Genomic DNA, 23887 nt, shown 5'->3' with positions numbered 1-23887 from the left:
TTGGCAGTCAAATAAGTTTTACTACAGCTCTTGGACTAAGAGAGCATACAAGAGTAAAACCTTTGCAAATAAAAACAGTTAATCAATTTAAGGCTGTTAAAATTAGTCTGAAATTGCATCGGGACAATATGACCCAAAACATAACAGATATACCTAAATTGTGAACATAACAGGAGGGTTAACACCAACATATTTGTATTTTAATCAACAGAGTTAAAACAAGATACTAGTGTAAGATTCCACCTTCAACTGTGATGCACCTGTCAGGAGTATCTGACTGAAAGAAGACTCACAATATCAAAGTGTCTCCACCACCCCAGGAAGAATGAAGACTGGCAATCTCGTAACTGAACAAACTGGCAGTAATTTGTCAAAATCTATATATAAAAATCATATTCGTTTGAAATCCACAGTTAACCTGTCATGTTTACAGTTTATATGCTGGGAATTTAAATAAACATCACCCCTTTGTTAAACCACATCTGGCAGTGGGTTATCAACACTGTCAGTATTTTATTTCTGACCAGATTGAAATCTCACTTTAATGTCTGGTGTACATCCTGGAAGTCTTGTAAATATAAACCTCTACTGTATATCCACAAAACCTGACAGGTCTGACTAAATAAAGCTTTGAAATAAAAGGGCTTTGAACAATTGTTTCAGCTTTAAAAAGTCTAAGAAAACCCAGTGTTGATAATTTAGAACCCTAGTATATACCAAAAAGAAACTACATCCATCACAGCATGTATCTAATGAATGAAATGAACTCAGTAACGTGGTTCCAGTTAAGATGACTAATATGTTAGTGCTCTTTAAAACCTGCTAGGTTTGCTACTTCCAGAAACACATTTTTATTGTGTACGATACACATACAAATCTATATTGTGCTGTGTACTGAAGCACTGAAAACATGGTTTTAAATCAGATGAACTAAAACAAATTAGTTATAAAAACTAGACAAAAAACAACAAAAACACACAAAACTGAAGTATTAGATACAGCAATGCATAAAACATTGACTTCTTGTTGATATGCTGGTCTCATTTTACAGTTTGTAGTTCTACTGAAAACATCTCTTCAGTCAGTCTTCTACATCTTCTTGTTCTTGGAAACGAAGAAAAACAGATTACAGATGAAACAGTCTGTAAAGTTTATAAGCTGGAGAAATGTGTTTCTAGTGTTGTGCTGTACAGAGTTGTGCAATTCATTACACGACTGAATAATAAGGAAAGGCGCCTCAGTAAAAACAGCGCAGTTTCGCAGTCGCTGAACAACTTGCACTGGTCCTCTCAGTTTAAAAGAAGAGATTGCTTGGCTGGAACACCTTTAGTTTGTATACAGGAAGTTTGCTTTGCCAAACAGCTTCCTGCCAAGGTATTTACTGTTTCTGTTTCTATTCTCAGCACATCAAAGAAAAGCTTCAAATAAGGTGTCATTCCCAAGGCACATGACTGCACATCTGGAATACCAGCGACTTTAAAGACAGGCGGCTGCAAGGGCTTCGTTTAGCAGTCTGAGGCAGGAAGCAGCAGTGCTGAAAATGAATGGGAACGCTAGGATCATCCTATTACAAGAAAACTGTGTTGTATTTCCAATGTGTTTCTATTTTATATGCTTATTTGGGTATGATATGTGGAGGTTGTTGGTGTCCTACACTCTTCCTGTGTCTAGTAATCTCTTGAAGTAATATATCTTATTAGCAGTGTGCGTCAAATGTATGAATTGTGAGTATGTTTATTAGAAGGACCAAGAGGGTACCAAAGCTGTAATGGAGAAAAGTTACCAAATGAATTGTTGAAGAATGATGTAACCACAGGTTACGTATTGAGAGGTTTGTATGGAGCTATTTTGTTAGACCAGATAAATGAAAACTCTCCTTATTCATAAAACAGACAAAGTGAAAGACACCTATATTAGTAACTTAAATGCATTTGCCAGGGGCAGCAGGGGTAATATTTTTACTGTAACAATTAAAGCTATTGGTCTTAACAGGAGTGAAAATCAATTCTCTTACCTTATATTAGCTTTATTAACATTCACTATTTATTGTGCTTAGAAACGTTAATTCAGGATATCCAACTATTTCAAATGCAACCTGTGCCTTTGCTGTCAGTGACATGGCCTTACTGCAGTTGGAACATTCCAGTGATTTTTAAATAGAACACCTGAAGTAATTAGGCACTGGCATTGCAGAAACTTTTTTAGATGGAGGGCCTTATATATGTACTTAAACATATGGACACATCACTTTATATTCTTGTTACCAAATTGTAATACTGTACTAAAGAATGGCTAATTGAGTTGAATCACAATTGGATAAGAAAGTACTAATCAAGTTTCATCCCAATTGTATGTCACACTTCTTCAACATATAGTGTATACTTATATATATATATATATATCGATATATATATATATATATATATATATATATATATATATATATATACTGTATACACAGATGCCCCCTCTACTGCATATTAAAGTTGCCAGATACCCATCCCATGCAGGGGATACATGACATTCAGTACAGTTCTGTGCTATCCCTTACCTTTTGCACGATTTGCTTTCTTAACTAATTATTTTGTTCATTTTAACAGCACTGGCAGGAGATCCAATCTTCCACCTCCACACCAGCCAAAAATAAACTAACAATGACAGCTAAGCTTGTAGCTTTAATTTAGCTACCACACAAACCAACTGTGTGATGTAAATAGGACACCTCAGTCAGTGAGTGAGCGAGTGAGTGTGTGCGTGAGTGAGTGTGTGTGAGTGAGTGTGTGTATGTGTGTCTGTATGTCTGTGTGAGAAGTCACATATTAAACTCCACTTCCATTCAACTACATCAGTGTCATCACGGCAAAGCCACTCCTGTAATCCTGCCTTGCCTAACAAGCACCCCGTTCATTACTGGTACCTTACCAAAGTCTTCCACTTCTCTGTTGACTCCACTACAAAAACATACAGATTTTTTGAGTAAATAGCTTATATATTGATAGATGGCAGGCTACGTTCCCTCTAAGAGTTTCATGCCACTGGGGTTAAAGTAACTAACTTAAGTTTTTCCAGTGTAGATAAAACTTAAGCCACTTAACAATACTATAAACAATTTATAAACATACTGTTTCAGCAAGGCAAAAAGATGTGTATTTAATTTGAAAACACGTAGATATTTAAATGCCCTACCCTACACGAGGCTGTGTGGTCCAGTGGTTAAAGAAATGGGCTTGTAACCAGCTGACTGACTCATTGTGTGACCCTGCGCAAGCCCCTTAACCTCCTTGTGCTCCGTCTTTAGGGTGAGACATTGTTGTAAGTGACTCTGCACCTGATGCATAGTTCACACACCCTAGTCTCATATCTTGTAAAGCGCTTTGTGATGGTGGTCCACTATGAAAAGATTATTATTACCCTTTACAATACACAAACAGTACATTTAAAAGTGCAAACTGATTCCCATTTAATAAATGCCAAATTTAGTCCCACGTGAAAAAACGTCACTACAGATTTCCTAAATTCTGAATAGGTTTGCAGAGATATTCACATACAGAATAATCCTTTACATTATTCTGACTGTGATGTGGTTTTCTTTCCACTGTAGAACGGTAGAATGAAATTGTGCCAGTGACAGTGCTGTTAGTGTATGTTAATATGAATGTCTCCCTGACCAACCGCAGCTCTAGTTACACAAGCTTGTACTAATGTGATTAATAATATTACTAGGACTGTACAGCCACTACTGTGTTTACATTTTTTTTTTTTTTTGTGTTCTTTCATCTGGGACTACTGACAGTAATATTGCAACGATTCTAACAAACTCAATAAATCACAGTGAGACAAATCCTGAGAAAAAACAAAAAACAAAAACTTAGCTGTGCTCTTTTGAAGCTGCACGTTCCTGGTATGTTTGAAACATTGACTGCTTCACCTCCCTGTGACTATCCCTGTAATATTTTCACTTTTTTGTACATAGTTGACTGGTATTCCTTGGGCTACGTCTTTCAGAACATGATTCTGTCTGTCCACTGCCTGTTTCTAATTAGAACCTCTGTCCTTTCGCCACACACAATGTTTGTGGCATGCATACGTTACATAACACCGTGTAACAATTTTTTTTTTTTTTTTTGTTCTTGGGTAGTAAGTGTTATATTCCTTTACCTATGTGAAAGAAAAGACACACATTTTCCTGTTTGCTCATTGGAAATTGAGATATTTTGAAATATCACTGTCCTGGTCACAAAAGCAAAGTTTGTGGGGAATATACTTTTGAGACATAAGCAATTAGGAAATAACACTTACTACCCAGGAACAAAAATTGTGTGACATAGTGTAATCAAGCTAACAGGCTTTCGTTGGGCGAAATGAAATCAAACTAAAGAGTCTGTAATGATTAATCTACCAGCACACATTGAAAGTAAATCATGCTGGCAGTCTTACACAAGAATATTTTTCAAAGCCTTAGCCACCGTGGCAAACTTGGTAAAAATGAGATGAGCCACAGAAAACATTCAGCTTGCAGCGCCGTGGCGAGCAGCTAGCGGGAATGTAGGCAGGGCCTATCCAGCTGAATGTATATAAGAAAACATAGTGGCACACTAACTGTTGTCTGAGGTAACCCATATCTACTCTGACAGAGGCGGTGGGGGATGGGGGTTATCCAGATGTGCCAAGGCTCTAACTGGCCTCTCAGCCAAACCATGTAGCTCAGCTGGTTCACCGCCAAGCAAGCATGGCACAGAAAGAGCAGATGTGGGAACACAAGACCACATCTTTAGTAAGAGCCTGGGCTATACCCACTAATGCAAGGTCTTTACTGTGTTACCCCCTGGCTGCCTTGCAATGCAGCTTGTTTTCATCATTTAACAAAAGCTTTAACATATTATAACCAGATGGTGACAAAACCATTGAATGAATTGTAGAAATATTAGCTAGGCTAATTTAGGTATGTGAAAAAACTCACATCTATGCATTCATGTCTTTTTTAATGAGACAATACAAAAACTATCAAATGGGATATGAAGTAGTTTTATTATTAATTATTTATATTATTTTGCATGTATTTCTTTTTTTTTTTAACAACGTTCCTTTGTAACCTTAACCCTTTGTTTTAATTTTCTTCTCCCTGAATTGCGCAGTTACTCTCCATCTCATCTGTTTGGTTTTTTTGCCTTGCATTTTTTACTGAGATTATTCTACATGCTCAAGTTTACATTTCCATGTAATGACTGCTTCTTCACAGTTGGCAGAGTACAAATTAAATACTAACTGTCAACGAAGAACAACCGATTCTTCTGTAGTTACTGTATCTGTATTTTAACATTACACCATTACTCTTGGAGCCTATAACTCTTTTCCTGTGACATGCAGCTTTAGATGATGTTTCTGCCTGGGAGTGCTGATTTGTCATTTTCTTGCATGCTGTGCTCAAAGTAGTCCATTATTCTTGACTCATTTTTGGATACAATATGTTATCTTATAAAAACGTGCTTATAAATAGGAAATACATCCAACAAAAGTATTATTATTATTATTTTGTTACTAGTTAGCCAAAGTGAAACACATACTTTATATGTATCCAATAATACATCTAACATGCCACGGCCAGAGTTGATGGAAAAAGTAGTAGGTAAGATCCATCACCCAGAGAAAACAGAATCTTGTCGACCGTGTGTTTGTTGAACATATTGGGAATATCTGTAACCAGATCAGATAATAAGAAGCCTTCTGCCATATAGACTATATATGTGTACATTATTGAACATGAAATAAGTTGTCCTACATTGCACATTTACTAGATAAACACCAAGGTTAACAGCTTTATGCCCAGCATATTTCTTTAAAAACAGTTAAACATTTAGGCAAAATTCTATACATTTAATACGTAGCTTACATTTAAACTATTACCCCCTAATCCAAGGTGGGGAGCACAATTTGTTTCTCTGGTAGTTCAGTTTACCAGGAAAGGTTAAAGTATTAGTCAGCCTGTAAACACATACAAGACTAATATATAATATATACTAAGAGAAAGACTTTGTTCAGCATTACCAAAAATATCTGCTTAGTTTCCTGATGCAGTACCAAACTTGTCCACAAGAAGCCACTCTACAACTTTGCAACCTTGAGTTTACTGTGCTCAATCCAACATGCACAGTACTCGCTTAACTAGATAAACAAGTCTGATAAACACTAAGGGTAAAATATTTAATAAGACAACAGTTTAACATTAATATCAGTGAAAAAGCCACAAAAAACATCTATTTTAAATTCTAATTGCTGTGTAAAGTATATTGACTACAATATATTCCAGTTTCGTCATAGGTAAACCTTGAAGCGGACAACAAAATTCAGTAATGTTGCAATCTTAAATAAATTGAATCTCCTTGTTGGAATTAAACAGTTAAACTATTTAAAAAAATTGTTTAACATCAATAAACATGTAAATAGAAGCACATTTATTATATACATAGACAGAGATCTACAATTACAAGCCTAAAAAGGTTGCACGACTTACAAGATTTATTGACTTTGTTCCCCTACGATAACCACTGATACAGCACTGATACCCGTAGATACAGAAAAATGAATAAACATACCTCGTGCTGATCTAGAAGTGAACATTATAACTTCCACACAGAATTCCAGAAAGTTACATTCTTATTATTTCCACTAGATGGCAGTCATGATCAAGTACAAATTCCATCACTTTACACAAAGTAAATGGTGAGTATAACTTCCAATAATATTTTGAGTGCCTCTGCATGCCCTCACATTAAATTCTCTCTAATATTGTAAACTAACCTAACAACTATTGCATTATAAATAAACACCTGAAAATCTGGATGCAACATGATGCAACTCATCTTCAAATTTAATGCAAATAATCCTACGGTAATAATTTATTACAATTAATTCTATTTACCTCCAATAGTTAGGCCACCCCCCTATTAAGCTAAATGTGGACTGGCTTGATTAGCATTTCACTGTATTAGGAGAGAAAGACCAAAAGCCAGAAAGTTCAGCATCACATTTGCAACTTTCCTTCTATCAGTTTATGCACAGGAGGGAAGACGAGGCTCACATTCGGCAACAAGTGTGGATTAAGGTTAGCAAATATTATATGTACAAAAGGGAAAAATACACAGGTGGACAATATTAGAGTAAAGAGCAATCAACATACCGGCAAGACTGGCAGGAACTTCTCCATGTCATTTAAATTAATGCCATCATCATCCTCGAACTTCCCTTTCACCATCCTGCAACAGAGCACAAAACAATCACATTATTGGATGGTTACAGCAGTGATGAAGGTTGGGGTCAGGCATTGGGCTAGACTGCCACTGGAACAATTTTTTCTGAAGTGAAATTAACTCTGTTTCTTATTTGTCCTAGAATTGGAATTGTGTCGTTCCATTTGTATTTTTTCTTTTCAGAGCCAGTAGGGGTAAAACGATTTGAGGATCTGGACCACTGTTTTTGGACTTGTGTGTGCAAACACTCTTTCATTATAAAAGCACTGCAGTCCCTATTCTTTCTTTGGAAAGCACAGTGTCTAAGTTAGAAATCCTTGTCACACATTTGGTGCCATCTTTGTTTATTTAAACTGTAAGCCAGGCGGATAACATAGAATGTAACATTTCCTCTGAAAGGGAGAGATTGGGGGACTCTGTACTTGAGGACCAACATGGACAAGCGAAAACATTAGAAATTGCACTTTGAATAAAACAATGATAAGGGGGTAGTTAAAAGGACACTGAACCTAATTAATGTAAGGGAAATACCTTACTGTGACACACTGCACCAAAATAAATCAAATAATTGAAGTTACTTTTTTACCAAATGTAAGCAAATTATTTTAGTGACTTTCTTATTTGAAGCTGTAGTATCCCACATGGTTTTAAAATGATTTACTGTACTTATTTCAACAAGTTGGTAAATGTCCATGTTGAAAATAAAGTAAATAATTTACGTGCATAAGAAACAACAAGGTGTTGCCTTTAGTTGTTGCTGCCTTAGATATAATATGTAAAAGTAGTGGCAAGCAGGTTTCAAGAGGAGGAGTTCACAGAAGGCTGAAGAAGAAATGTAACAAACAGAAAACTAAAGCTGATCATTAGAACTCTACTGGGTCACTAGAAACCTATTTTGTAGTTAAAAGACCAAACCTTGTTTCTTTTTGGGGACTCATACTGTCTGCTGGAATGATGAACCGACAACAAAATCAGACTCAAAACTGAGCCCTAGGTATAGCTGAAAGGCTACGAATTGTAAGTATCAAGACATTTTAGTGAACGGGGGAAAGTAGGCAGTTTATACAGAGTGGGGGGAGGTCTCTTGTTGTACAAGACTTGTGATGAGATATGTAAGGAGGACCAATAAACACTAGTAGTTACTAGGGGTGGGTATTGGGACTGAGGATCTGTATTGCGATATAGTGCAATACTGAAGACAATATTGCGATACACATTGGAATTCAACACTGAATGATGCTGATGTTGATTTTTTGCTACCAAAATAAATCTATGTAAACTATGCTTTTTGTCATTTTTCTGGAATTTAAAGTTAGAATGTAATATGACAAATTAAACTATCATATGACATGCCCAGTAACTAACTTTTGTTCCTCTGAAGTATGTGCATGTGCTCCCAATTTGAAAAATATTACAAATATATGTATTTTTATTTTATATTAAACATGTTTTTCAAAACTTGCATCCTATGCCTATGGTCATAAACATGGGTTTAATGCTGCTTTATATAAATCAGTCAGTGCAGAGACCCAGGGTTTGGCATAAATGACTGACCGTGCTTTTAACATTTAATATACATATTACAAAAGGATAAATAAGTGCTACACATTTATAAAAAAAAAACAACCAAAAAAAAAAAAACTTAATGTCATAAGCTATTTATCTGCTTTGCCTGTTTTTTTCTCAGTACCTGAATCGCTGTTTTTTGGTTTTTTTTGTCTGATGACATCAAAAGACATTCAGACTATAGTGTAGCACTACACTGTCCAGAACTGTTTGCAGTGTGCGCTGGAGATTAACTCAATCGAAAGGAATGCAAAAAACCGTGCACGATACAAACAGCCAAATAATAACTAAGCTACCTAAGACAATTTACCAAAGACATATTACCTCAAGTTCAATGTACAAATAAAAAGTGAATTTGTATAATTTGTTTTAGAAAAATCTATATTTTAATTGTTGTTCCGGTACGATAAGATGTAGGACTACACCACTGGATGTAAGGTTGGTGGTCTTGCCAGCATATTTTACTTCAGCCTTGCATAAACAACATACCACAATGTTTGATGCTATACAGCCATTCTTTTTAGATTGTTATATTAGGAAATGATTCCACACGTGACTTTGCTTTGCAGAATTTAAGCAGCTCTGTGTGCTTCTGCCATATTTTCTTTTGTGTTAGCACTGCTCGCATTATGAGCTCTCATGGGAAGTGATTACCTTGCGAGATAATAGCCGACATTTCCAGCAGACATTTCCCTGAATCAGTAACCAAAAATATCGGAATTGTTGTTGAGAACCAAATTATTGTATTGCCAGATGAATACCGCACTAATCTGTATTATCATTCACCCCTATTAGTTACGTTATCCAAAGCGTGAGCAGGAAGAGGGTCATAACCATAAGAGACAGGGTCAATGGTCATTAAACTTAAAAATGTAAACCAAAATATTAACATGATGAAGGCACAAATCTGCTTGGCTTAGGTTCAGCTCTTAGAATACAATACAAGAGCAGGGCAGAATGTTTAAGAGCTAGACATACATATCTTGTTAACAATGTTTTCAGGGCGGCAATGTGCCACAGGAGGCTAATTCACTAGCCTTTCATCTCTGGAGCCCTGGGTTTAAATCCGGAGCAGCAATCAATTCCCTCAGTGCTCTATATATGAAGTATTCATTTACCCTTCTCTGTCAATGTGAGGGAGGTGCTTTGGTGTTCCCTGGATGGGTTTCCTGTGGAACTGAGTAAAATCCAGTTTCTCAGGCTGAAGATCCCATGTTGCGCCACTGAAAAGAAAATTGGTATTTATTTCCTGTCAATACAACTACATCTCTTCAGCAATCTGCTTTGGCATCCACATACAGTAGTATTCGGCTAAGAGAACACCTCTCGCAAAGCGTTCTCTAAGACTGAGTTTATCACCAGACACAATATTAATAAATAAATAAATATGTATTACTTGTCATGAGGCACATGCATCAACATATGAAATGAATAGAGTAACTACCAGAAAAGCAATAGGCAAGTGTATGTTAAATAACTACAATAATGAAACAGACAAACTAACAATAATAAACTGTCAAAATAAATGATCACAGAACCCCTACACACGTTCAAAAGTGCTTCATTTAAAGAGTCCGGCACAAATCTGCTTGGCTTAGGTTCAGCTCTTAGAATACAATACAAGAGCAGGGCAGAATGTTTAAGAGCTAGACATACATATCTTGTTAACAATGTTTTCAGGGCGGCAATGTGCCACAGGAGGCTAATTCACTAGCCTTTCATCTCTGGAGCCCTGGGTTTAAATCCGGAGCAGCAATCAATTCCCTCAGTGCTCTATATATGAAGTATTCATTTACCCTTCTCTGTCAATGTGAGGGAGGTGCTTTGGTGTTCCCTGGATGGGTTTCCTGTGGAACTGAGTAAAATCCAGTTTCTCAGGCTGAAGATCCCATGTTGCGCCACTGAAAAGAAAATTGGTATTTATTTCCTGTCAATACAACTACATCTCTTCAGCAATCTGCTTTGGCATCCACATACAGTAGTATTCGGCTAAGAGAACACCTCTCGCAAAGCGTTCTCTAAGACTGAGTTTATCACCAGACACAATATTAATAAATAAATAAATATGTATTACTTGTCATGAGGCACATGCATCAACATATGAAATGAATAGAGTAAGAGAAAAAAGCAATAGGCAAGTGTATGTTAAATAACTACAATAATGAAACAGACAAACTAACAATAATAAACTGTCAAAATAAATGATCACAGAACCCCTACACACGTTCAAAAGTGCTTCATTTAAAGAGTCCAGCTGCCAGTTGCAAAATTATTAAGACCCTCACTGTAAAATGACTACATATTGGAATTTCAGCCTAATATCACTCCAATTATCCCTGTCATCACCGCTGGGCATCCATCTTGCAGGTTTTGTATGTGACAATGACCAAAACTGTTGAATGGGTGTGTGTGTGTGTGTGTGTGTGTGTGTGTGTGTATATATATATATATATATATATATATATATATATATATATATATATATATATATATAGTTTATTCAATGAATAGGATATAGCCAGAATACTGGATGCAGCATGCCACAAATAAGTACTGTACTTGTAATTCTACTTTTAGTCACAATCTCACTGCTATTATTATTATTATTATTATTATTATTATTATTATTATTATTATATTTAGTGCTAGTAGTGACAATAATAAATAAAATCAAAGAATAAAACAGATGACTTTAACTTACTCCAGCAGCTTATATTGTTTATTTTGGAATGTCCTTTTACTATAGCGAAAAAAAAAGGCTTTGAACCCAAACAGTGTTGTTATAGCAAGGGTGTACTATTTCATTTTTGTTATTTTTCACCTCCCATAATGTTCAAACATTTAACGGAGGGTATAAAGAAGTTTGGATCAGAATCCACTATCGTCCCTTACAAAAAAGTAATATGCTGCAAGTATACTTGTGCCAAAATTGTCTGGTTTTAGTATACTATTGGTATCCATATACTATCCCACTTTGGCACAAGTATACTTGCAGTATACAACTTTGTATATTCTTTTTGTAAATAATGGAACATAGTTCTCAAATATTGGACATTTCTTAGATTGTAATTTATTTCTCTTTTGCATACCTGCATTGTCTCTTGCTAGATATGCACCTCCATATCTAGCAAATACTTTTAGAAAACTTCTGCTCTGGATCAAAAAGCTAGAATGCTCTGCGGCTGCCCGCCAATGTGGATAACTAAAAAACAAAAAAACTAGTAGAAACGAACTAAAACATAAGTCTGGGAAAAAACAAATGGAAGTCTGGAAAAAGTTTGGGATTTTGATGTTGAAATAGTGTATGAACCCTGAGATACTGTACCTATATTGAGTACAGTGTACTTTGTACAAATCACAGTCCATAGGTCAATTATGGGCAACTTGACTTTTTTTTTGGACAACCAAATGTTTACAATGCACTGCCCAAAGGGCAAGTACCATTACCAAAATTTTGCGAGCCCTGCTATTCCAAATTGGGGAGAAAATAATAAAAAAAAAAAAAATTGGTGACTACTAAAAATAAAAAAATTTTAATTAAAGAGACATGAAAATCCTCCAGTACAGGGGACCCATTTCACTAAACAGCATGACACCCACATGTTTATGCTTGCTCTTGCTTTAGTGTTTACAACTTTGATTAATTATATATAGCTGGAGCATTACAGTGGAAAAATCAGCTTCACGATCTGTATGCAAACCATAAAACTAGGCAATCTAGGAAGGTTTGGGTGTAAAATGGAGTTAGTCCTAACATATGCTTTATTAGAAAATTTTTTAAAAATAACTATTAGAAAACTCTTTATTTGGCCGGACGGTGGTTTCCTTTCCACTGCACCTGCCCTGTGTAATAGTGTGGACTGGCAACATTAACTTTAAGTATCTGGTAGCCTTCTGTACATAAAACACGCCAGGCAAATCAGGGAGCCAGACAATCCAGACTAAGGTTTTGAGTCCTATCTCCAGGTTTAGAGGCCTATGCTTAGACATAATGCCACAAGAAAAAAGGGTTTGGGGTTATTAATCCTCAGGTGTATTTCACAGATACCAGTTTAGAAATACCTGCAATGATTTGTTTTTCCAACATTTATTTATTTATTTATTTTTTTATTTTATTTATTTTTAATAGTTTTTATTTTATTTAAATTGAACAGGCCTAACCTTGCTTAGATACTGATTAGCATGCAATGGCAGAATTTTGTTAAAATTTGTTTAGAAATGGACGCTGATGTATTTTCCATTCTTTTGCAACTTTGATGCTGAACTGCAAAGAGACATATAGTAGAAAGGTCAACAGACATAAAGCCAAACACATTACAGAACCAGGGAGAAATGGTGTGAAAACACATCTACAGTGTGTCTTACCCATGAGACTCAAATGTATTGGCAGCCCAAATGTCTGTTCCAAGGATGTCAAAAGAGTCATCTTTGTTTCCATTCTGAAAAGGAGCCAAAAAACAGAATACATAATGGGAAAAAAAATTCATAACCATAGTACAAAACGGGTTCTATTTTACTTCTCTAAACAGAGATTGTATTTAGATCCACCAGCACCAATGTTTTTTGTTTTTTTTTTATTATTATTTTCAGGCTGCTTGATAATCAGAGGCATGGAAGCACCTCTCTAGTTAAATTATATCAAAGCTCCCATAATAAACACAGGTTTATAAGCAGTTAGCACGGCTTAACTCTTGTGTACTTTTCAAGTTAAAGGGATGCCTAAAAATGTGTTAAATTCCTGTGTTTCAGACCATTTTTTTTCATCGATCCACAGCTCAAAAACCATGAGAAGTATAAACATGCCATTCAGCACAGGCACAGACCACAGACATGAACCAAGCCTTTTGGCAATCGGAAGTGAAAAAAATGTTAAACTAAGAGAGATATTAAGGTTTTAAAAATGTCATCTAGGCATGTGCAGTTCGTTCAAATCAACAGCCCCCAATTAGAACACAGTTTTATGAAAATTCCAAAACCCAACAGACCCTGTCAATCATCAGCCCCAAAACTTTGGTGTGCTCGTGGCTGTATAGTTTACATAATACAGTATAAGCTGAAGGACATAAAACAGTAAAATAATGTATTAAAGCTAATGTTTTGTTGCTGACAGTGGCACTAATGAATACTCACTGATAATGCAAGACTGAAGTCTGTTAAACCATATGCACAAGATACTACTAGAACATGTTACTGTAGTATACTATCGGTATTAACCTCTGCTAATTAAGTCTAACTATTGTTTAGAGCAACCTATGCTGTAACATGTAATTATTTAAGATTTCCTGTACTGCAACGAGCCTTGATGGTCCCCAAACATTTCTTATGTTGTTATCTATGCGTAAGAAAATGACTATTGACTATATATATATGCCTATAGAAAGTCTACAGCCCCTTTCAAAATTTTCATCTTTTATTGCCTTATAGCCTGGAATCAAAATGCATTCAAATATATATTTTTTTATTATTTACCTACACATCAGACTCCACAACTTCCAAGTGAAAATAATATTCTAGAAATTTTCAGAACATTAATTAAAAATAAAAACTGAAATAGCTTGGTTGGATAAATGTTGAAAGGCACAGATCAGGGGATGGGTAAAAAATATCAAAGGCCTTGAATATCCCTTGGAGCACGGTCAAGACGATTATTAAGAAGTGGAAGGTGTATGGCACCACCACCCTGCCTAGATCATGCCGTCCCTCCAAACTGGATGACCGAGCAAGAAGGAGACTGATCAAAGAGGCTACCAAGATGCCAATGACAACTTTGCAAGAGCTACAGGCTTTTATGGCCAAGACTGGTCAAAGTGTGCATATGACAACAATATCCCAAGCACAATCTGGCTATCTATCCACAAATCTGGCCTGTACGGTAGGGTGGCAAAAAGGAAGCCATTATTCAACAAAGCCAACCTTGAGTCCGGTTTGAAGTATGCAAAAAAAAAAAAACCACACCGGAGATTCTGTAGCCATGAGGCAAAAATGCAGATCGTTATGTTTGGCGCAAACCCAACACAGCGCATCACCCAAAGAATACCATCCCTACTGTGAAACATGGTGGTGGCAGCATCATGTTATGGAGATGTTTCTCATCGGCAGGGACTGGGGCACTTGTCAGGATAGAAGGGAAAATGAATGGAGCAAAAAGTACAGAGAAGTGCTTGAGGAAAACCTGCTGCCCTCTGCAAAAAAGCAGAAACTGAGACAGAAGTTCACCTTTCAGCATGACAACGACCCAAAGTACACAGCCAAAGGTAGACTGGAGTGGCTAAGGAACAAAAAGTTAAATGTCCTTGAGTGACCCAGTCAGAGCCACGACCTAAATCCAATCAAATTTGTGGCACGACTTGAAGATTGCTGTCTATCAACGCTCCCCAAGGAACACGACAGAGCTCGAACAGTTTTGTAAAGAAGAATGGTCAAATATTGCCAAATCTAGGTATGCAAAGTTGGTAGATCCCAATATCCCAACCTATCCCAACAGACTCACAGTTGTAACTGCTGTCAAAGGTGCTTCCACCAAGTATTAACTCAGGTGGGTGGAGACTTATCCAATTATCATCTTTCAGTTTTATATTTAATATATAATTTTTTTCTCAATAAAAACTTTTTTCCCCTTTAACAGTGTGTAAAAAGTTCAAGGGGGTGTAGACTTTCTATAGGCACTGTGTGTGTATGTGTATATATATGTGTGTGTGTGTGTGTGTGTTAGTAACATACACTCTGCCACAATTGTAAAAAGAAAATATGATCCATCAGTAGAATGAAAGTAGATCAGATCACCATAACCTGCATGTAAAAATGTACGTCATATGGACAGACTGTTAGACACAAATACCAAGATTTTGATTACATGGAATACAGAACAGTATTACCAGGTTGTATGAATACTGGATAAGCAGTTATCCTTCATGAAATAATCCTTATTCTACTCCACACCCCATATTTGACCAAAAATCCCATTAATTTGCCTAGAATGTTTGTTTACTGTAAACCACGCGCATGAATTTGTTTCAATGTCATATTTCACTATAGTACCATACAACATTATATTTGTAGGTCTGTATCTTAAGACTGTCTTTATACTTGATTCTGCCAAAAGTAGTCATCATATGGTCTGTTAAAAGCCAAAAGTTCAGAAAAGTTATGCAAACTGAGTTATTACCTTCCCTGTAGTCCTGAACTGGTTGTTTCGTCCCCTGCTACCAGACCTAGATCCAGACCCAGGCCTTGAACCAGAGCTGGGTCTTGAGCCAGTACTGTCATTGCTACTGTGCTCCCACTCAACCTGCAAAGAAAGCATTTCTTTCATTTAGAGAATCAGTTTTAATCAAATTGTCTGTTTTATTGGTAAAATAATTTGATTAGTTATATTTGGATTTTATATTGAAAAAAATGATCAAAGAAAGCATGAAAGAAAGTTTAGCAAGCCTATAAGTAAGCCTTATGCTATAAGAGGTACATCTCTGCTGGTAGAGAACAAATGAATAAACCCCTTGTTACTCAAGGAAGCATACAGCCCCTGCATTGCAGCCTGTACATGTGCCTGCTTAAAACACCTCAGCACTGCCATAGCTAGCAGAACAGGGAAGTTTGATATCAGTAAATGTTTGTGTCTTTTTTTACCCCCTACTCAAAGACTCAAAAGACTTGAATTTACTGTGCACTTGATTTCATATTTTTGATTTCGCTTCATCAATGGATTTTTCTTTTTATTAAGAACATATCTACATGACTTTTTCAGAACATAAAAAATAAATAAATGCCAATGTCATACCTACCAATGCATTTAGCATGGGGATTTTTGAAAAATGAACGAATGTCCGGGATTTCGCTAGCTCGCCCCTTTGCTGCTGCAACTTGCAGAACTGCAATTCCTGGCGTGCCTTAATAGCACCATGCCTGCACAGATGGCTGCATTGATCACTGGGGCCGGTTTGAGCCCAAAATCTGACCCTAACTTGATCCTGCTTCAGAGCAGGATCAGAACTGGACCAGAGCTTGATCGAACATTTTTAAAAAAGAGGAACTTAAACTACAGTGGCTCATTCGTAGACAAAGACAAGTGTGTTTATGTTACAGCGTGCTCTCCAATTCTTTAGTTTTGCTTCAAATAAATGCACTGTGTACTATATAGTAAACTGAAACTGGATAACAGGATAGTCCTTTTTTGTATGCACAGAATACATTTGCATCTCGTCCACCAAAACAACAAAAATATACCACTTGTTTGGTACAACTATAATATTACATACGTTGTTAAACAAACCAAATATGTACGCTGTGTCAAAACAAGTAGCCAATTCAAAAGAAAGATCTGAGTTCACATTTTTTCGTTTTTGTTTTTTTGGCCAGCACTAGAAAACTGAAAATAAACAAATAAAAATGATGTAGGCCTATATATTCTATACATATTGTTCTTGTAAATAAATTGTAATTATTTCATTTGGTTGCCCTTAATACACAAATAAGAGATTTGCATAACAAAAGGACTACCGGCTACTACTTTTACCAGCGGAGGCTTGAGACCTTCTAATTTTTATGTGCTGTTTATTATCCCTGAATGCTAAAGCGCGTTTGGCATAATGTAGATACTACTACTACTGTTAGAGCTCCTGCCTCACTGCTCAAAGGTCCTGGGTTCAAAGGGCCTTAGGGATCTGTCTGCGTGGAGGTTGCATGTTCTCCCTGTGTTTGTGTGGGTTTCCTCTGGGTACTCCAGTTTGCTTCCACAGTCCAAAGACATGCAGGCTAGGTGGATTGGCCTCTCTAAATTGCCCCTTAGTTGACCTGCGATAAACTGCCGTCCTACCCAGGGTGCAGTCCTGCCTTGCACCCTATGTCTGCCGGGTTAAGCTCCGGTTCACCGCGACCCTCTATAGGATGAAGCAATTCCAGATAATGGATGGATGGATAATAATAATAAATAATAATAATAATAATATATTTCTGGGAACGCTGAGGTTTAAATACCAGTTTGCAAGATAAATAGTTTGCCATTAAAATGCTACTAGTACCATATTGGTATTTAAGAAAATTGTATCATTTTAAAAAGTACTTTTAAAGTTTCAGTTTACAATCACTTAAAATATGTAGATGTTGCTTGAACGTCAAACTGCAGCAGGGCACAGGCGATAATGTAAACAATACCGGGCTACGGTGAGTTTCCAACTTAAAACGTTTTCTTGTTGTTTAGAGAAGTGCTTTGCTCAGTTCAGCAAATCACAAGAAGTGTGTGGAACCTTGCAAAGTGATGAAGAGTTCAAGAATTTGCTAGCACACCAAAAATGGGCCAAATATTTCGACAGGTCCAAAAACATTGAATGTTACTCAGAACTATTACAGATTGCACAGTTCTTTGCTGTTCCCTCTCACAATGCAAATGTAGAGCAAGCTCTTTCACTGATGCAAAGCCAGTGGACAAATGAAAGGAACAACTTGACTGTTGAGTCTCTGAAAGGGATCCTGCTTGTACAGCACAACTTCAGGCACACATCTTGCAAATACTTTTAGAGCTACTTCAACCACTGCTGAGAAAGATACGCTCTGCAAAGAAATATCCATGGGTATAAAAAGCACAGTTGGAAAGGGATGTCTGGTGCACAGATTTGACAGTTATTTTGCAAAGATTTATGATAGCTAAGCAATAGAGTACTGACTAAAACAGTTATATGTATGTTTGATGCAGGCCATTATACTTTAAATTGAGCTTTTCCATGTTCATTTTGCACAATGAAAGATTCATCTTAAATAAACATTGGTCATGCCAACCCCCCTGGGTAGTGTTCTCTTTTTGAGGTTCTGAAATACGGTAACCCTATCTAAAAAGACTGAGTGTGTATATAATTTCATTAGGACCTGTAATGGGGGGATATGACTGTTTAGTTAATAAATCATGTGATAGTTTTGTATTGTGTTATCTTACATGGTTTATTTTAAACAAGCTCCCCCACTCAATAGGATTCTTGAAATTATTAGCTTATTGAAAATGTTGTAAAGAAGAAACATTTTGTATTTCCTTCCCAATTCCATGAAAGACATTACTCACTTTAGGTAGTCTGTAGCAGCTATTCTGTTAAAGTCAGGCTAAACTTGCACCTAGTTTGCCACTACATTTGACATGCGAGAAGCAACATTGTGTGTGTGCAGCCAATGTGGTTCCAGTGCTGCTGAGCTGTTGTGAGCATGGGTCCTTATGCAAGAGAGGAAGAGAGAGATCAGGTGACTGCAGATACTGTAAACTAGAAGCAGGGAAAAAAGAACCAGCAGTTACTTGTAAAGGCTTCGCAGAGAACAAGAGTAAAAAGTTGTGTAGCAGAGAATGCAGAAACATCACAAGCATTATGAAATATCCACCTTGTCACATTGATTATTCTTCTATACATACACACACACCACATCCCCCAGTCTTATTTAAAATACCTCTGCTAAAACTGTACTTAACAAGGTGTGTGTGTGTGTGTGTGTGTGTGTGTGTGTGTGTGTGTGTGAGACTGTGAACAGGATGGCTTTGCTGGGGAGACGTTAGACCAGAAGGATGAAGAACAACAAAAGGTAGGGCGGTGAATCTGTGATGCTACGGCATCCAGAGTTATTGTAAATAATAAACAAAAGATTTAAACAAGACACACAAAACAAAGGGTGCATTGGCCAAACAAACAGACAGGCAAAACAAATGTGGACGAACCCAACAAGTACCGTGCTGGAGCTTCCAGCACGAAATAGCAATTGTTAATATACTCTCCTTCTCTCCCATTCTCCACTCACGAACACACAACCCCGACTGCATGAAAACATGCAGCTTTTATACAGCTCTACCGAGACTCGATTGCTAATCAATCATTCAACTGGAGTCCCGGTACATCTGCACGTGAATTAATAAAAGTGCAATTCCCCATGCTCACATATTGTTTTACCTGCACGTGAAGTGCTGTGCAATTCGTGCCTAAATACAAAATATACATTTTAAACACTTGTGCTTGTAACCCATATTGATATCCCGTGTATTTTACAAATATACGCAAGAGGCACCAAATGACACAACCAGTATCAATGGCGTCTCTGCACAGTGCTATACCTAGAACTCATAATGTAGTTTATAAAAGCAAAGAGTTAAACAAAGAAAAGCAAGTACTGTTCTTTAGAAGGTAATTATTCCCCAAGTAAGACAGTTCAAAATACTTGTCATGTCAGAAGCACTGGTTAACTAGATTAAAAAAGACTTAATTCTGAAACAAATGCAATGAAGTAATTTATACTGAATGCGTGAGCATCCTGTGTGCATTGCCTAATCTGATCTAACAACATAGGAGAGTGTCACCCTGGATGGCTTGGGGGTGATGTCTGACCAGGAAGAGAATGGACACAGTACTGCGAGTGAAGCACTAATGCGTGTATTTAATAAATATAAATAATAAGAATAAACAAACACTAGACAAAACACAGAGCAAAACACATTAACCGGCGCAAGGGCCAAAACAAGAAAAGATCTAGATTATAATTTACTGGTTTAACTATATTATTCAAAACAAGAGGATTGCTTACCTGAAAGACCTGTAACCATGTCATGGTAAGGCAGTCAGGACTGCACAAAGCAGGGATTATTTTACTGAAGAGGATTCCAGCCTCTTTTATCTCTACATTACAACCTAACTTGACAGAGCATTGTTCAGTCAGCAGAACGCTGTCGCAGAACAGACACAGTCACAGACCCACCCCTGCCTGGGATGTGGTTTCTGAGCTAAAAGGGTTTGCCAGCCCTTCATTAAAACGAAAGTGAAGTAAAAACAGCACTAATGTTACACATGTGCACATATGCCTGTTTCTTTCAAGAAACAAGAGGCTTATTCCCTTACCATTGTGTTCTGCACTAGTGGCTAGAGTTAGAGTAACAAGTAAAGGAATAAAAAGGCACCAAAAACAAATAGTTAGTATTAAAAGACAATGCTGTTTAAATCTACTGGTCTCATTCATAAAATAAAATAAATTGTTAGGTAAAAAATGTACGAAAGTAGCTGCTTTTAAACTAACATACTGTCCACTTAAATTAACAGACTTAAAATAAGTAGATGAAGGTTTCAGCTTGCATCTTCATCTTTTTTAGACCAGCATTGTGTACCCATTTGTAATTGTGTTCTTTCTTCTTCTCTTTGTTTCTACTGATTTCTTCATTGTTGTTTTATTTCATTTTACTATAACTTTTTCATATTCATATTTTATTTTAATTCATTTTAATGTAACTTGTTTTTACTTGTAAAGTGCTTTGAGATACTGCAGTATAAAAGGCGCTATATACATAAACAAACAAACTTATTGTTAAAAAATCTATTTATAGTCCAACTTTCAGCATTAAAGAATCATTCTGGTCGCCAGTTGAACTTCTTGCACTGGCATAAAATTCCCCCAGAATGCTGTTGAGGTTATCTGGATTTATTTCCTTAATTTCTAAATTTTTTTACTGTCTACTATCATTACTGTGAAAGCTGGTGCTGTACCAGTTCTTTCAAGTCTTATCTGCAAATGTGTTAAAAGAATATGGGTGGAAATTCACTCATTTTGTGGTTTTTTAACACATAAATAAAATGGCCGGCAAGCCACATTTGTCTTCAACGGTATGTTTATAAAAAAAAAGTCCTTGTTTCAGATCGGTGACTCCCTAAACTCATTCTGTTTGCGTGTTGTGATAAGTCAGTTACCAAGTTTTAAATCTGTGTTATATATCAAAATGCACAGCCCGTTGCAGCTGGCTTAAAACTAAACATCCAAAGCATTTGATGGACTCAACCACTGTAAAAGATTCAAGTGAATTATTGACGCCCAGGTTAGAGAAGAAATAGAAAAAAAGCGCCCGGGCGCCATTTCAAGCAAATACGGTTTATACCAAATGTTTAGCAGTATCAGCGACTCCTATTCAAAACTTCCACATTGACTCAAAGACACAATTGTTCGAGAACACGCTTATAAATTATGTGCTATTTTGCTTCAACAGCTGAAGCAATCCCAATCACATTTTTAACAGAGCTTCTGGTTCACGGTCGTGTTACTACTGTACACACAATACCTGCAATAATGCCAGCAATGATATTCTCAGAAGTGGTCATTCAATGGTGTCTTTTTACGAAAGCAAAATAGCCATTTCATTAGTTTCCACTTCAGACTGTTATTACTCAAGTTCTCTGTAGTGATTCATTCTGTTCAGAGACAACAATATGTTCTGCAAGGAAAAATAAGATACATCAAGGCGTCTACAACACAATTGGCCAATAAGTCTTTACGGACAGTAGACTGCAAGCAGCCACAAGAGTTCAACTGGTATTCTCTGATCCATCACACAGTAATATCGCTTGATAAAATCAGATGGTTCTTTCCAGAACTCTTCTACTAACAGTCTGAGGCAGAAGAAAAAAAAAGGCAGCTGTAGGAATCATGACATTAGGAATGCGTTTAGGAAATTATGTATCAAGGCTCCTTGTCTAGAAATGAAAACCATTTTCAGTTGCATAACAGTAAGTTGGCTACAGCAGTTATATCTGATGAGGAATCTTTAACAACAAATGTAAGATGCTGCAGTGGCACAGATCAACATTTCCCAAAGTGGCGTCGTTGCCCAAATTTGTGTGGCAGCAAAGTTTCTGATGGGTCACCAACAAATCTAAAAAATATGATGTTCAGTGCATGGTTAAGATTTTGTTTCATTATACCACTTCTTATGCTTATGTTCAAAATAAATATAATTCACATACAAATTATTAGCAGTACTCATGTCATTTAAAAAATAAAGCATAAGGTGACATTTTATGTGTGGTTACTTGTGATTTTGAAACAGTTGTTCAAATGGATGCAAAAGTAAACAGAGCAGCTTTATGGCGGCTTCAACTCATTAATAAACAGTCATGCCACCACATTCGGATCTTGTGCCAAAACAGTACTAGCATACCTGCATCAACAACTAGTCAGACAGAGGGCTTAAATTAAACACTGGGCAGGTGTCCAATTTAATATTTCACAATGTACTGGCTAGGCTTTTCTAAGTATTATGATGAATAAATTAAGGACTACACTGGAAATAAAAAGTACCAAAGCTGGTGGCAGGAAGCTGGTAACAAATAATTGGTTATTTTTTTTAATACAATACTGCCTCTTAATGTATGTCTTTGGTCACAAAAACCAAGTAGTTTTCCAGGAAGTGAAATAAGCATCCACTGAAATAACCATGTCAATTTAAAAACAAGTATATGACAAACACCTTGAATAAGTAGTCACCCATTTTCAGTAACCACACCTTTTGGCCCATCAAATAAAGTTTTACTGTTTGGTAGAAAGATACAAACACATTGGAAATTGTTCAAAAGTCTTGCATTATGTACAATGATGTGGTGTATGAGTACTGTACTCATAAAAAGGCACACATTTAATCTGATGAATTACAAGAAGAAAAAGAAAACAAGGAGAGCAACTCTGACTTCATAACAATCAGTGTCTGACCTTCATGTTATTTACAGGCCTTCTTCAAAGAGTACTACAGCCACCAGAGAAAGGATCCTGTTCATACATGTTTCATTCACACAGTGCATGGGGGAATAACAAATTAAGGCAATGTAGGGTCAACAAGCTCTAGGTTCATTTTATTTTACTTGCTTGGGCAATCAAGTTCCTGTTCTGATTAATTTTTTATGGTATGTGTTTACCATTAAAAAAAAAAAAAAACAGTGTATATCATGGGAAATAATTTGAATAGTAAATGGTTTACAGTACTGCTCATTGTTCAATGGCATAAACTCAAGTTATGATTTTATTTGTATTGCCCTAGTATGCAAATACATGCAAAATGCATTCAAACAAATACAATAATATGTTTAAGAATCTGTTTAAGATACTGTACAAACAGACTTCTCCAAAAGGGCTGTAGATTACAGTACCTTACAATAAAACTTACATACATGCATTATATATATATAATTACCTTCCACTTCTTAAAGATCGACCTGACTGTGCTCCAAGGAATATTCATTGGCTTTTAATTTTTTTTATACCCCTACCCTGATCTGTGCCTTTTCACAACTTTATCCCAGAGT

General features: G+C 36.4%; 1 protein-coding gene across 6 annotated transcripts in view; it reads right to left on the bottom strand.

Annotated features, from left to right (window-relative positions):
* ctif (CBP80/20-dependent translation initiation factor) overlaps positions 1 to 23887 on the bottom strand; it is a 153847-nt gene that overhangs the window by 102574 nt on the left and 27386 nt on the right. For 5 of the 6 annotated variants that reach the window (XM_041247598.1, XM_041247608.1, XM_041247627.1 and 2 more), the window contains exons 4-7: positions 15979 to 16101; positions 13179 to 13252; positions 10610 to 10714; positions 7178 to 7253 (exon numbers count right to left, since the gene is read on the bottom strand). In XM_041247598.1, coding sequence (XP_041103532.1) covers positions 7178 to 7253; positions 10610 to 10714; positions 13179 to 13252; positions 15979 to 16101 — 378 coding nt within the window. The remainder of the gene's footprint in view (positions 1 to 7177; positions 7254 to 10609; positions 10715 to 13178; positions 13253 to 15978; positions 16102 to 23887) is intronic. The other variant, XM_041247618.1, reaches the window with a different exon arrangement.

The sequence above is a fragment of the Polyodon spathula genome, chromosome 1 (genome assembly GCF_017654505.1).
Source record: "Polyodon spathula isolate WHYD16114869_AA chromosome 1, ASM1765450v1, whole genome shotgun sequence".
NCBI lineage: Eukaryota > Metazoa > Chordata > Actinopteri > Acipenseriformes > Polyodontidae > Polyodon > Polyodon spathula.
Note: the sequence above shows the minus strand (reverse complement) of the source record. Positions and strands in the feature narration are given on the sequence as shown.